At 36.9% G+C, this 16,880-nt stretch overlaps 1 protein-coding gene across 1 annotated transcript in view; it reads right to left on the bottom strand.

Annotated features, from left to right (window-relative positions):
- LOC125446730 (fibrillin-1-like) overlaps positions 1-16,880 on the bottom strand; it is a 570,259-nt gene that overhangs the window by 149,707 nt on the left and 403,672 nt on the right. The window contains exons 32-33 of the mRNA XM_048520489.2: positions 2,064-2,186; positions 1,262-1,384 (exon numbers count right to left, since the gene is read on the bottom strand). Of these exons, the coding sequence (XP_048376446.1) occupies positions 1,262-1,384; positions 2,064-2,186 (246 nt within the window). The remainder of the gene's footprint in view (positions 1-1,261; positions 1,385-2,063; positions 2,187-16,880) is intronic.

Here is a 16,880-nt window from a genome sequence, read left to right as displayed (position 1 = left end):
CATACATAAATCAATTATTTTTCAGAAACATATTCAGCTCCAGTCCACAAGAGCTCTTTTGATCAAATTCTTTTATTTTAACTACAGGCTACTTGTTATCCATCAGGACTCAGAACCCTACACTCATGGCTGCATACTGTGGTCAATTATTGCATCCTTAAAGCTTCTCCAGGTTAGATAGTTTATTCAGCAAAGATCATAGACCAAGCCTGAAATTTTCATCGACTGAGATTCAGCTATTCACTGTAGGGAATCTGCAGTGAATGGTGGTGTTTTCAAACCACAAAGGATTGTGTTATGCAATATTTATCAGCTCATTTTTCAAATTGTGCCTCAAAACTCTTCAAAGTCAACAATTATTTTGAGGACTAATCATTGATGAAAGTTATGAAAAGATTCTCGAGAAGGTGAATATATTCAAAATTTTAACACCAGTATTAAGAATAAGGAATAAGAAATAATAACCTATTATAGTTTATTAACTCTAAACAATAAGTATTGTCTTTGTAAGGAAAAGAATGATTAATATTAATGCCAATTTTTCTGACAAACAGTAATTATATCTATTGCAACATTACTTGCTTCGATCCTTATTGCTGACTCTTTTTGTTGATCTGCTCTTATTGACGACTTTATTATGTTCAAGTTAAACCATTTGAATACTTATCTTGTTGTCCTTATGAGTTTCCTTCCAGATAATCCATAAACTATGAACACAAATGTAGTTTGTCAGCCGACCATGTTGCCTTTGCAAATACACTTGGCCCCACAACACCTCAAATTCACAATCCCTGTATTTACCTACATAGTTAAATCCTACTTATTTGTGCAATCCCCTATTGCTTTATGTATGTCTATGACTTCTGAGTTTTCTGCTTTTGTTTCATTAGAGTTTTTAAATCATCTAGAATCACATTCTCAATTTCTTCTACTTTGCTAACTATACATTTGTTTAAATTCCTTCTCAAAATTGTATCCTTAATCTTGCTTTTGATCACATTCCTCCAAATTTTCTTTGATCACTTTTGGTCTCAGGTTTGTTATATGAAAGCACTTTTCAAACATAAGTTGTAACTGCAACAACACCACTAGTGGACCAGAAACTTTCAGTTGTCTACTTTAATGTTAAGTCTTAAGAAATATAGAAAATATCATTTTTTACATTAAGAGAAAAACACATTAAGGTCTTCTTGTCATTAAAATTATGCACAATAATGAGTAAAAGAATATTTTTTAAAAAGTATTTGATCTTTGAGCTTACCAGTACAAAACATGCCATCTCCTTTGTAACCCTCTTTACATGTACATCGATATGAGCCATCTGTGTTCATGCATTCAGCATTGGGGCTGCACTTATGGGTTCCATTTGAACACTCATCCACATCTTTGCAAATACAATGATTTATAGTCAGTGCATTCACAATAGTTTAAAGTTTCCCCCAGCATGTGCAACATTCAGATAATATTCAGCCCCAATTTGTCATCAATGCAAAACTAATCATTTGAAATTGAGATCAAGCAATTAAGTCCAGACTGGACTTTTTAAATAGTCTAAAGATAAGGACGTATACTAATTATAACTCAACATCCTTGCCTAACATGTGAAAGCATTTTGATGCTTCACGTTGTTTATCGATATTATGAAGTATAATTGATCCATGATTACAATGACGTTGCAATTATAAGGACACAAAGAAGAAACTATGCGAGGTAAGAAGCATGACAACACAATGAAGGGAAGATTTCAGTGCTGAACATTTTAATTCTGGTTTATAATTGAAACTTAAAACATCCCCTGGTGAGAATAACTAGAAGCTTCATATGATCTGAGGCACCACTTGCATCATGCTCTCCTCCCTGCCAGTAAGGCCTGGGCAATGATTTATATGTAAGGCCTTAGCTCTGAATTTTAGTTTTACAACAGGGTTAGCAGTCAAGAAACTGAAAAATCGCAAAGTAAATCAGCAAGAGTTTGGATTTTATCCTCTATTTATTCAAAATTAAAACTTTGTTCTTTAACAAAAATATTTCCTTTCAAGATGTTTCTTCAAAACGTTTCTTACCAGAACATTTGATGCCATCTCCTGACCAGCCATCTGCACAGGCACACTTAAAGCTTCCTGGTGTATTTGTACATATAGCAAATTTGTCACAATTATGTGCACTGATCTCACATTCATTAATATCTGTAACAGATGAAAATCAGTGTTAAAATAAAAGATTATGGTAGCAGGTTGTGTTAAAGTTTTCACACTTCATGGAATGCAACTGCACCTGCTGGTTTGGATGATTTTTGACTAAGGAGGTGCTGCGCTTGTACTAACACGTGTGAAGCTGAATGAACACAGCAGGCCAAGCAGCATCAGAGGAGCAGTAAAGTTTGAAATTTCTGAAGAGGGGTCTCGACCCGAAACATCAAACTTTCATACTTCAATGATGCTGCTTGGCCTGCTGTGTTCATCCAGCTTCACACCGTGTTATCTCCAATTCTCCAGCATTGGCAGTTCTTACTAATAGCTGTGTTTATAGTTTTTCTTATACCCTTTCAGAAGATGAACTTAAGGTGAAAACCATTCTTGTTATGACATCTTACCAAATGGAGCAACAAGTCGCTACAACAAAGTTTGTCACTATTTAATAAGTGCTAGGAGATTCACTAAGTACTCTTCATAATGGTCACACCTTTTCAAAAGAAGATAGATTATATATTCAAATGTACAGCAACAAACCAAAAATGGTCAAAAAGTGAAACACTGCAGATGCTGGAAATCTGATATAATAAGACAGTGCTAGAAAAAAAACTGAACAGGATTGCAGAGAGAAAAAAAAGAGTTAATATTTTAGGATGTATGACTACAATATGACAAAATTCTACATTATTTTTGAGAATAAGGTAATTTATTCTGAAACAAGAATGCTAAATTTGAATAAGGGAAATTATGAAAGCATGAGGTACAGATTAGCTGAGGTAGACTGAAGGCATGACTGTATTAAAATGGATAGTCTTCAAATTCCTTCAAGGGGAAAAATCTCAAAAATATTCAGTCAACAACTGCTAATATTTCAGGATTCCACAAGATTAAAACATCGCCTATAAACTTACTAGAAACAGCAGTATTCTGAAGACTGGGGGGTTTAACAGGTTACAAAGAAGGACCAAGGAAATAATAAGAAAAAGGAGAATAAAATATGAATGCAATCTTGCAAAAACATAAGAATAGACTGTAAAAGCTTTTGTAAGTATGTAAAAAGGCAATGTTTGGCTAAAACAAAGACAGAATCAGGATAATTTATAATGGGGAATAAAGAAAGGTCAGAAATTAAATAATTATTTTATCTGTTTTGACTGATAAACATACAAGGAATTTCTCAGAAGTAAAGATCCAAGTTGGTAGAGAGAATTGAAGGAAATTAATGTTAGTGACAAGACTGTACTTGAGAAATTAATGGGTCTGAAAGTTGAAGGTCTTCATCTCAGAGCATTGAATGTGGTTGCTATAGATTGGTGACAATCTTCCAAAATTCCATTGTTTCCAGAATGACTGTTGCCAATTGGAAGGTAGCAAATGTCACCCCCTTTTAGAAGGAAGTGAGAGAGAAAACAGGGAATTACAGATTTGGCCCAGCATATGGATAGAGGTGAGGACTGAGTGGGGGTGCCCAAAGCAAGAAAGAAAGGCTGGCGATTAAGGAGGGATAGAGATGTGAAATGGGTGTTCTGTTTTTAAATTAATTATAACAATAGTGACAAATTTCTTTTATATGTTTTAAGCATCATTTTATCAGTATTACTGAGTGACTCTATTACTCAGAAGTTTGAAGCTATATACGCTATTTAATTTTACTACACTTCCAATTCAATAGTTTACTTTTTGTTTGTTCTTCCCTTGCTATATAGTTATCCACTTGCCTTCATGCCAACTGGTATTACTGGATAAGTTAGATAACAAGTTGAAATCTGGCTTGTTGGATAATATTTTGTTTAGTTTTGGTTTTAATGAGGTGGTCAAGCATACAATGTTGCAGATTTGATTTTAACAATAAAACAGATGTGTATTAAGCTAAAGATAAAACAGCTATGAAACCAGACCACTGACTTGCAACACAAACTTAAAAATAATCAAAAGCATGGTAAAATACACTCCCATTACTCCTCCAAAAAACTCCTTCACGGATTCCCAAAACACCCCTGTATAGTACTCAAAAATATTTACATCAGAAAACAAAATATCCTTCTCTAACACCTCAGTAGGCTTTAAATGTAATTTCAACTCCAGGCTGTAAGTTCAGATAACCTTTTTCAGGAGCTGTCATACATCTGAGTTCAAATGTTCTCAGACTCAAGTCAGCCCCAATGAGGGTCTTATCCTGACTTCTATTCCAGGACTATCATTAAATTCTTTATTCTAAAATAATCTTTTCTTTACTATCTTGTCCCTTTTTCAGAAGCACTTCTCCATCTATCTTTATCTAAAGACTTCTGCAAAAACGGAAAAAGCCTTTGTCGAGTGATTGGGGTTCAAAAATACTTGAGCTTGTTTATGCTTGTTTGGTTATAAAATTTTCCCCAATATATACAGAACTCACTTTACTGCTGAAACTAACGCCCTCAAATTGTTTTAAAATAAACTTCCCTGGTTACAGCAATGTCTACATTAATCACTAAACTCTTCAGACACCCAGTAAAAGCTATATGCCACTAATGCTAATTCTAACATAAATGATATTGAAAAATATAACACAGTGCATTACGCAAAAATGTGTACTTTCTTGTACTAACATGTAATCACTAAGGTTTTTGGAGTAGATCTGTAGCTCGGGTTGTGGGCTTGCTGAGCTAGTTTGTTGTTCGGCAGGTGTTTCGTTACCATGCTTGGTAACATCCTCAGTGCAGCCTCTGATGAAGCGTTGGTGTGTTTTCCCGCCTGGTTTTTAAACTCTGGGGTCCGTTGAGATGGGATTGCCTCACTTCTGGGTTTCCTCTATAGTGGAATGTATATGGGGTCGAGTTCAATGTGTTTATTAATAGCATGCTTTGTGGAGTGCCATGCTTCCAGGAATTCTTGTGCTTGTCTCTGTTTAGCCCATCCTAGGATCTTGGTGTTGTCCCATTTGAAGTGGTGGTTCTCCTTGTCCATGTAGATTGAGATGAGTGGGTATTGGCCGTTCCAATATATTCAGGTATATTCCTTCCTGTTTGTCCTGTTTGTTAAAACACTACATTGGACAAACACGAAGGCAACTGACAAAAAGAGTACATGAACACCAACTGGTTACAAAAAGACAAGACCATCCTCAACCTGGGTCTCGACCTGAAATGTCAGCTTCCCTGCTCCTCTGATGCTGTTTGGCCTGCTGTGTTCATTCAGCTTCATACTGTGTTACCATCAGCATGCCTGAAGCCTTACAGTGTTCAAAGAGCTAACTGTTAACACATAGTCATGTAGATGTAATGGCCTGGTGGTATTAATGCTTGACTGTTAACACAGGGATTCAGACTCTGAGGACCTGGATTAGAATCCCGCCACAGCAGATAATAGAATTTGCATTTGAATTTTTAAAAAAATCTAAAATTAAGAGTCTAATGGGATGTTGGAAAAACTCATTGGTTCACTAACGTCCTTTGGGGAAGGAAACTGCTATCCTTATCTGGTGTACCCTACATGTGACTCCAGATCCCCAGGAATGTGGTTGACATTTAATTGCCCTCTAGACAATTAGGGATGGTCAATAAATGATGGCCTAGCCAGCGACACCATCATCCAATGAATGAATAGTAAAAAAAAATGTGACATCACCACATTTCTACGTATAGCCAGAAAAGACAATACTTATAAACTGATCTTATAATCTACAGTTCAGGATTCTGGCTGTCAGGACCCAGCTCCTGAAATTTATGATTTTCATAGTTCAACTACAGATATTGTCTACACATCTGTGGAAAAAGCAGAAATATACATAGATATTCTTAGGAGTCACAATGAAAAGACCATTAATATGAAAAGCAGTCAAATTAAAGTTTCAAGATAGATCAGGCATACTCACATCCTAGATAACAACCACATCAATTCTAATATTTTCTTATTGATAATAGGTTTTGACAAAGCGTATACCTTTATTTCACTTGAGTAAGCTAGCAGTTATTCCACAGACAGATGTAAAATTCCTTTGGAACTAAAGATGGTGGCTAGGTAATTGATTTACTAAGAATCCAAAATTCCAGCATCTGTGGCAATTGGGCAAAAATGCTGCGCTTTTTTCTGCCTAAAGCATTATTTTACAAGAAATTATAATTCTACATTGTATGTGTGAAATAAGGACAAATTTACAGAAAGATTTACAATTTCTAACTCTTGACCATGTCCTATAAAATTTATTCTGCAAGTAAATTATATTCTCAGTCCCGTATCATTGTTTTAAAATCCAAACAACGCAAAACATCCATGTTAAAGAAACTTTTTTTAAAACAGTGGCTTTCTCTGTTTTAGTTGGCAAACAATAAAAATGTGTAAGTGAACGTAAAGCAGTTTGGTCATCTCAATGACTGGATTTGTAAGACAGCATTTTCATTGCCACTGAAATTCAATGATTTGGATTCAATTAAGCGAATGAGTTGTCTGCATATTTGAACAATAATAATGAGTCTGCATATTACAAAATGACTGGATATATCTATTGGCATGGGTCAAAATTCAAAACCTCCCTCATAACTGCATCATGGTGTACCTACACCACACAGACTGCAATTCCTCATAAAGGCAGCTCATTACTATCTTCTCCAGAGCAATGCCCACATCCCTGAAAAGATAAATAACATGGTTCAAATTTGCTATTCTGATGAAATGGCATCGACCTGGGTCTCTGCCTCTTTCTCCAATGATACTGCCTGGCCTGTTGAGCATTTCCAGCACTGTGTGTTTTGTTTAACAAATACAGTCTTCAATGTGGCCATCATTATTCTATTTGTGCGAGCAGGTAACTTCCGGAGTTACGCAGCAGCAACAATGTGGACAGCCATGAAGACACAAACATGAGGTCACAGTAATAATGAACTGGAAACACTTAATGGCTTAGGGACTCAACTCAGGATGCAGCTTCAGCACAGAATGACTTATCAAAGAGATTTTATCACAGAATCCCTACAGTGGGGGAACAGGCCCTTCAGCGCATTAAGTCCACACTGAACCGCAGAATCCCACCCAGACCCATTCCTATAACCCACTTAAATCTACACATCCCTGAACACTATGGGCAGCTTAGCATGGCCAATCCACCTAGCCTGTACATCTTTGGACTGTGGGAGGAAGCTAAAGCACCCGGAGGAAACCCGCGCAAACACGGGAAGGATGTGCAAACATCACACATACAGTTGCTCGAGGGTGGGATTCACCCTGGGTCCCTGGTGCTGTGAGGCAGCAGTGCTAACCACTGATGTACTGTGCTGCCCGTAACAATGCAAAAAGAATGTAATTTGTTTGGGTAGCTTCAAATTACGGATGCTGGAATTTGACAGAAAAACATTAACATTTTAACTCATCATTTCAGCACTCAGCATCAAATTTTAAAATAGCAAGGAGCAGAGAGTTTTGGCATTCTATAAATTTTGTCCTATTATGCAAATTGCCACAACAAATCTGCAGGGGCACCATACAGACTATGATTTTTTTTAAAAAAGTTTATGCATTATGAGTAATAACCAGACACAAAGTTGGGTAGAAATTCAAGCATCTGGTTAGACCAGAAGGAAAATTTAGGGAAACTGTGATGTGGCTTTACAGTGATAAGTAGCAATCAACAACAGATATTTCTGCATGATTAAGGAGACTACAGTGGGTCAGTGTCCTCACCGATACATATATGGGCATCATCTTCTTTCTAAACAAGGGATGATGTTTGGCAAACATTTTCAAATAAAGCAAGTCAAAGAATAAAAACCTATCAATTCAGCCAACTGTAGGAACTACTCACTATAAATTTGGTGCATGTGAACGTGCAAGTAAAAGCTGCCTTACTTTAAAAGTTTGGGGAATAAGTAAAGAAATATTACTTATCTTATGAATTTAATATTTTAAGAATTCCGTTTATGCAGAAAATACATTTCAATTTAAATCACTTATTCACCAAATACACCACCGGTTTTCTCTTTTCAACTACATTCCAAGTGTAATTATCTAACATGGCCTGAAGCAATGTCTGAGAACTATTTGAATGAGGGAACATGTGATGGATATATTAATTAACTGGATTTGAATTGGTTTCATAAATATGGAAAGGTATTAATTAGTGGGGTTGAGTTTTATGGAGTGTAGCTAACTGAAGTAAGACTCTCACATAAAAGCGTGGACTTGACTAACATTAATTTCCTGTTCTTGTATGAATTTTGGGTAGGATTCAGAAATGTGGGCTGTTTCACAGTGTGCACTCTTACAGCAGTCCATGGAGGCACCTTGCCATAATTATGCTTCTTTTAATATTGATAATAAAATGCTTATGTTGTATGGGGGGAGGTCCTAGCAGAAATGACAGATATGAAAGCATTTGCAAGGAAAATAATTTTATCCAGAAACAGTGAACCTGACTACACACTGACAGGCTTTTGGAAAGAAATTTTCATTTTCCTTTCCTACTGCAGCTAATAATTTTGCATAACGATTTTGAATTTTTTAATGTAAACTTATAAGAAGAATTATCAGCATAGTCAATATAAATTGCATTTTTAACAAACATTGTTGTGATATATTGGTTGTGTTCAAATATTAAACAAGTAGTTGAATACTTATTTTTAAATAGCACATAGGGGAAACTAATATAACAGTGTTAAAGTACATCATTTGGAATCATTTTAAAGTGCTTGTAATTGTTTCAAAATGCAACCTCGACTTTGTTTGTTAAACTCGTATTTCATCCAACATTGCCTTTCGTAGAGCTAAGTAATTAGATCTGGGTCAATAAATTACTTTGGGAATGTGACATTATCAACTAATAATGTCTTATTAGCATTAGAGTAGTAATTTGTTGTGAATTAAATCTGATAGTCTGAATGTAAAAAGCCCAGCAGAAATGCATACTATGGTATAGCAGGATAGGTTACATAGTGCTACATGAAGTATGTAGAATAATGTGATTGCTCCTCTAGTTATCAATGCTACCACAGGACCCCAGTCTTTGGGTGAGGAAGATCAGCAGCAGCAACATTTGGAATATCAAGTTGAAGTAAAAATGAATTTGTAACAGCTGTTCAAACAGGGCTTGGTTTCAAATTACTTAAATACTTGATTGTTTTAGATATGTATATTGCTCTTACTGAATGGTGTAGGAATCATTAGGATTAGTCATTGGTTCATCAGAAACTGAATGTCAACTATAAATATAAAATTCATTGTTTACTAGCCAATTTCTCACAATTGTTAGTCAACTTTGTTCATAGCTCATTATTGAATAAAAATAATGTTAATAACTTGGCAAAAGAACTTTAAAATACATTCACATATTAACATCTTCATATTTTGAGTAAGTTACTGTGAGAAATTCCACTCAGAATGAACACTCACAATGTAATGTCCCCATTTACCTGTGAAGATACATCATGAAACATGCATTATATTAAAGGTACAAAAACGTTAACCCTGTTTTCACCTTAACAGATGCTGCCAGACCTGATGAGCTTTTCCAGCAAACTTTGTTTTTGTTCCTGATTTACAGCATCCACAGGTCTTTCGGCTTTTACTTTGTATTAAAGGTATGTACTTCTTGTCAATTGTCATAAGGCAGACATTACATACCAACCCAATGCTCCAGAATCTCATCTAATAGCAACTTCCAATTACAGAAAAAAAGACAAACGTCAAGTGGGATTTGTTTAAAGATTAAAGTTTCTTGTTAAGTTACCTGCATGGTCTATTTTACCATTCATCAGAAATAGGTATATTATCAGATGATGTCAACTCACCAACATCCAGAGTATCTTCAAATCTACATTTTTACTACTTTCAAGACTGTTTTATAACAAATTGCAATGGGGAGGAAACAGCTGTTTGTTTTTGGAAAGAGTTTTCTTCTACACACATGTACTATCTGGCTACATTACATAAAATAATTTTTCGTATAAATCCTTTAATTTGAAACGTTGAAAAAATGACAAGTGATCATACCTTTTCATCTTAGATTCATCAGGACAAATGCAAGAAAACCATATTTAAAAGGGATCAACAATGAAGAAAAGAATTGGGACATGGGCTGTGATTGCTTGATGCATCACAATGGAGAATTCACTAGGGAACAATTGCTCCCTCATGCTTATGCTTAACTCAAAAAAAAGGCAATTCCTGACATATTTTGTACTTTCTGCAGAGAACTGGCCTCTGCGCATGAATACAATTAGCTTCCAGCTAATGCAAGTAAGCAATTTCGAGATCATGACAGATAATCTTAAATTGATTATTGGCTTAATCCTTGCACATTCAGGATTGCTCAGCAATTGTCTAATCAGAGAATTAGATCTAATGTAAAACATTATGCTCTGTGCTTTGCATATGCTGCTTGAGTACAGTTAGTACTCAGCCTACTGCCAACAGCCAATATGCCGTTTGACACACTCCAGCGGTCACTGGTACATACAATGTACCTACGTGGCATTGGATCAGCACAGAAATTCATTTATCACATCAGCCATTTGTGTGCTAAGCCAGTCTTTTCAGCTTGATGGGAGCCTGGTACTCCTGTTCCTAATGCATGTAACAATGTTGACTTATTGATCCAGTGATCACTATATACACTCACAAGAGTCTAAGACCTAAGGTCCCACTTTTGGATCTGGGAAGTAGTTATTCTACCTCAAAGTTGCACTGGAAGGCTCAAAAGTAGATGATGTCCATTCTGCCATTTTGATAACTAAGGAGTGATTTGGAGAACACGAGTATGTAATGTTCATCATTTAATTAGAGGGCTTTTCTCTTTTAATTCTTAGCATATCACAGTATTCGACAACTAACCATCCATTTTGCTAAGTTTTTGTTAGGCTGCAGGAACATGACCTGATTTGGGTGTGCAGGAAATTTGACAGCAGTGCATTGAATTCCCAGCATGTTTCCAGTGTTACCATTTGGGGTGAGCATGGCTCAGGAATGGCTGTGGGGGATGGTATCAAGAAGCCAATAAAGCTACTTACAGGGTCTTTTAAGTGTACGTTCCTGTTACTGATTTAATTTTTTCTGTTGAGATCAAAATATTGCCAATGGATGAGGCAGCTTCCCAGTGCTATCATCACCAATCTATACCTCTCTCTCCCTCTCCCCACTGCCCGCCCCCTCAAAAAAACACAACGAACCTGGCAACTGTGGCCTACACTTTGAACTCTTTAGAGGTCATCTTTATTAGGAAGCACCATCTCAATTTTCCCCTTGATGCTGTGGCTCTCACCTCTGATACAAGGGCTGCTGATCTTACAGCACTGGAGAATCTTCTATTTATTCTTCAGCCTTGGCAACCTATCTACTGTTCTTAATGGGATAAGCCATAAGGCCATTTATAGCTGTCTTTTTGAAAACTGCATTGACAAATACAAGGTCTAGACACAGAAAAACCAATGACATCAGGGTTCTGACCTGGTAGAATTAGAATAATTAGGCAAAACAACAAAAACTACAACTATAGTTAGGCCCAGAGAAAAGTGAAAAGGTTAAAATTGAGCACAATAATTTAGAATTATCTTAAACATCTCAACCATCTTTCCTGCTAATCTCCTTTCCCAGCCCACTAACCAACTCTGCCCTCATTCTACTGTTATGGTCAGTATTTCCGAAGGGATCTTTCACTCATGATCATTTATGAACCTGCCTCATTACATATCACCAGATCCAAAATAGTCTAATTCCTGTTTGTTTGAGGAAACTGTTCTGAATATACTCAATGAATTCTTTCCGATCGCTATCGCTGCCACTTAATTTTCACAATCTATATGATTAGCATACTTTTTTTACAATATTTATTTTATGTCTCAGAGCATAACCATTGTTAGGGGTGCCTAAGAGACTGCTTCTGAAATGCCATCAACCTCTTGCTATTTCTTTCTTTGGTTCAACATCTTCTAATCCAAGATCATTTTGTCTGTCCTTTTTGAAAAAGTTACACACCCCTGAATACTTAGTTCTTGGCTTTAATAGCGATGACAGATACACGGTTAGAAGAGAATCAGATCATACCCATTAACTCTATTTGTGGCTTTAACTCATTTATTTTGATCTGTATACTCTTTGCATTTAAGAAGAGAGCCATTAATTTTGCCTTTTTACCATTCTCTCCTCCACCCTTAAACTTTTAAAATAACGTTTGTGCACTCTGTTCTTTCTTGTCTCACGCTAGGTCTCATTAGCTCCCCTGCAATGCCTCTTTATCCTTTGCTTTGCAAGCCTACCTATCTCCACTGCTCCTGCACCGATTTAGTTTAAAGCCCTCTCCATAGTCCTTGTTATTATTCGTCAGAATGCTGATGCCAGCACAGTTCAAGTGAAGCTCATTCCACCAGAATATCAATTGTTGGGTGTGGAACCTCCAAATCATAGAATCCCTACAGAGTGGAAACAGGTCCTTTGGCCCAACAAGACCACACCAACCATCAGAGCACCCCCCACCACCGACCTATCCCCCTATAATCACCTAATCTACATATCCCTGAACACTAAGGGCAATTTAGCATGACCAATTCACCTAGCCTGCACATCTTCGGACTGTGGGAGAAAACTGGAGCACTGAAACCCACGCAGACACTTGGAGAATGTGCAAACTCCACACAGACAGTCACCTGACGGTGGAATCAGTCTCTGGCTCTGTGAGGCAGTAGTGCTAACTACTGAGTCAACCTGCCGCTCTCTAAGGGCTTCATGGCTACAAGGTTTGAGGCAACATTGCTGATAAGATTTAATAAGTATTCAGATGAATGCTTGAAACTCCAAAGCATACACAGTTATGGGCCAAGCACTGGAAAGTTGAATTAGATAATTAGATATCCCAAAGAAAAGAAAGGTTATCCGGGGGTGGATTAGACAGCCATGGCTGGCAAAGGAAGTTAGGAAATGTATCAAAGAAAAAGAGACAGCCTACAAAGTGGATGAGAGCACTGGGAAATCAGAAGGTTGGGAAGTCTACAAAAACAAACAGAGGACAATAAAAAGAGAAATAAGGATGGAGAGGATCCAAATATGAAGGTAGGCTAGCCAGTAATATTAGAAATTATAGTAAAAGTTTCTTTCAATACATAAGAAACAAACGAGAGGCAAAATTAGACATTGGGCCGCTCCAAATTGATGCTGGAAGGCTAGTGATGGGAGATATGGAAATAGCAGAAGAACTTAATAAGTACTTTACGTCAGTCATCACAGTGGAAGACATGAGTAGTATCACAACAATTAAGGAGATTCAGGGGGAAGAGTTGAGTATGGTAGGCATTACAAAAGAGAAAGTGCTAGAAAAGCTAAAAGGTCCAAAAATTGATAAATCTCCTGGCCCCGATGGGCTACATCCTCGAGTTCTGAGGGAGGTGGCTGAGGCAATAGTGGAGGCTTTGGTTGTGATCTTTCAAAAGTCACTGGAGTCTGGGGAAGTCCCAGATGATTGGAAAATTGCTGTTGTAACCCCCTTGTTTAAGAAAGGATTGAGACAAAAGATGGAAAATTATAGGCTAATTAGCCTAACCTCAGTTGTTGGTAAAATTCTAGAATCCATTGTTAAGGATGAAATTTCTAAATTCTTGGAAGTGCAGGATCGGATTAGAACAAGTCAGCATGGATTCAGTAAGGGGAGGTCATGCTGACAAACCTGTTAGAATTCTTTGAAGAGGTAACATGTAGGTTAGAACAGGGAAACCCAGTGGCTTTGGCCTGAAGTTCAGAAAGCAATTAACAGAAATTGAACGAGGTCATGTTTACTCAGCACAGATTGGGAAACAAAGTAATACAATGAGGAAAATATCTTAAATAATCAGTAAGTATAGAATGCCTTCTTTAAGCTACCAGGAATATAAACTATAATCTGCGTTTAATTGATGGTGTATGGGAAACATTTACATTTTCCTAGTTGCTTTATTGTTTTCATTGGAACAAAACAACTCAAAATCAAAGCCTTAATGCCAATAACTAAATGCCAAAAACTTCCTAAATGAGAAACAAAGTGTAGACATGAAGTCCCTGTACGGAATGCTTACTGAATGAGTCACAAATTTATTGTTGTACCGTACTTACAATTAAATAAACACAGCATGCTAAAAAAAGGTAGCAATAATAAGTTTTGAAATAAAATCTGTATTTAATTTTCTCTTAGAAACTATCTGGGACTTGAACAATCAATAAGCACCCAGAAATTACTTGATTTTATATTTTGTTTACTGCTTAATGTAGAGGGCTTGGGTGAAATAAACTGTGTAAATATTTCTCAAGTGTGAATGACAATACATTAGTCAGTGCAAGTCAAATTGTTCAGGGGAACATGTTCTCAAATAAATTAATTGATTCCCTGCTTCCAGTGAGTTGTTATGCTGAATGAATGACAGAGGTGGCAGTGACACTGTGGTAACATCGTTGGACCTGTAATGTAGAATCCCAGGTTAATATTCTGGGGACATGAGTTTGAATCATACCATGGCAGATGGTTAAATGTGAAATTAAAAGCTAGCTTAATGATGATTGCTGTAAAGACCCACCTAGTTCACTAATGTCATTTAGGAAAGGAAATCTGTTACACTTCTACTTATATGTAATTACTACATGACCAAGGGAGTTGGTTGGCTGGACATCTACTTAGTGATGTAGACTGAAGCCAATAGTGTGGGTTCAATTCCCACACTGGCTGAGATTAACATGAAGGACTCTCCTCATCAGTCTCTCCCCTTGCCTTAGGTCTGCTGGCTCTTAGGTTAAACCACCACTAATTGTCTCTTTCACTATCTTACATGGAAAAGCAGTTCCATGAACTTGTAAGACAATGGTGGCTTTACTCTTTGATTCAGATACACAACAATGTGGTTGATATTTAACTGCCCTCTGAAATAGCCCTAACAAGCCACTCAAATAAAGGGCCAATTAGGATGAGCAATAAATAAAAGGTCTCGCGAGTGATGCCCAAATCCCATGAATAAAGTTTTAAAAATTATAGAATCTACAACAATTGCCTAGCTCAGATAATAATTAACTAAGAATGTGCTTTTTTGTTGGGTGAACAAGATTTGTGGATTTACTCAATAAAAATTAAGGAAAATGGTCACAAATGCTGAAAGCAGGTCACAAGGTTCTCCAGCAGGTGATTCTGCACTGGAGCCCCAGAAGTAACATTTTGCTTTTTTTAGCTTTTGCCATTTTTTAAAAAAACGCAATTTAATTTGCCTCTCCAGATTTATTTCTTTTATTTGCCCATCATAAAGCACCACTTCTGGAAACTTTATATAGATTCCTAACTCAGATCAGACCAGCTTTTCGTAAGAAGATGCATGATTGCAATCATTCTATAAAAGCATGAAACAGACTACACAGCAAAAAGCAAACTTCAGATCACGCGGACCTCCAAAAGATTGTCCCTTAAGAGGATCCATAAAAATCTTCATTTTATTTCCTTTATCTTTTTAGAACATATTCTAATTGTGTTTATTGCTAATTGCATCAATTGAGCCTATTTGCAGATAAAGGGACAACAGGCAAATGGGAGACTTTCAAAAGTGAGATAACAAGTTCAGAAGCATTACGTTCAGTACAAGTAGGAAACAATGGATGAATGATGATCTTGAAGTTTTGGTCAAGAATAAGGAGGCATATGTTAGATAAGATAGACAACAAGGATCAAGTTAATCTCTTGAAGAGTATATGGGGTGCTTGGTCATTCTTAAGAAGAAAATCAGAAGGACAAAAAGGGATCTGTGATAGCCTTGGCAGATAAAATTAAGGATAATCCAAAGAGGTTCTACAAGTACATTAAGAGCAAAAGAGCAACTGGGGGCAGAATAGGGCCCCCTAAAGAACAATAAGGTCATCGACATGAGGAACCTTAGGAGATGGGAGAGATACTAAAGAAATATTTCACATTAGTTTTTACTGTGGAGAAAGACATGGGGGCCAGGCAATTCAGGGAAATAAACAGTGACGTCTTGAAAGCGGTCCACATTTCAGAAGAAGTGGTGTGGGAGAGCTTAAAAAAAAACAAAGGCGTGGACAAATCTCTGGAGACCTGATCAAGTGTATCCCAGGAAATTGTGGGAAGTTAGAGGCACCTACAGCAGAGATATTTGTATCATCTATAGCAATAATTGAGGCGTTGGAGGACTGAACACTTGCTAATATTGCGCCTTTGTTTAAGAAAGGCTATAAGAAGCCTTGGAACTACAGGCTGGTGAGTCTGACATCAGTGGTGGATAGGTCATTGGAGGGGATTCTGAGAGATAGGTTTTACACATATTTGGAGAGGCAGGGACTCTTTAGGGATCGTCAGCATTGGTTTGTATGAAGAAAATCGTGTCTCAAAAGCTTGATTGAGTGTTTTGAGGACATGACCAACACGATTGATGAGGGTAGAACAGTAGACTTGTCTTCGTGGACTTTAGCAAAGCCTTTGACTAGGTTCCGCATAGTAGACCGATTAGACACATGGGATTCAGAGAGCTTGTCAACTGGATACAAAATTGGCTTGATGGTAGGAGACAGACGGTGATGGTGGACGGTTATTTCTCAGACTGAAGGCCTGTGACCAGCAGTATTCCGCAGGGTTCTGTACCTGGTGCACTGTAGTTTGTCACTTATATAAACAATTCAGATGACAATACTGGAAGCATAGTTAGTAAGTTTGCTGATGACACCAAAACTGGTGACAGTGAAGAAGATTATCTAAGATCACAATGGGATCTT

This window comes from Stegostoma tigrinum, chromosome 36 (assembly GCF_030684315.1).
Source record: "Stegostoma tigrinum isolate sSteTig4 chromosome 36, sSteTig4.hap1, whole genome shotgun sequence".
NCBI lineage: Eukaryota > Metazoa > Chordata > Chondrichthyes > Orectolobiformes > Stegostomatidae > Stegostoma > Stegostoma tigrinum.
The sequence above is the reverse complement of the archived record's forward strand: the minus strand, read 5'-3'. Positions and strand labels throughout refer to the sequence as shown.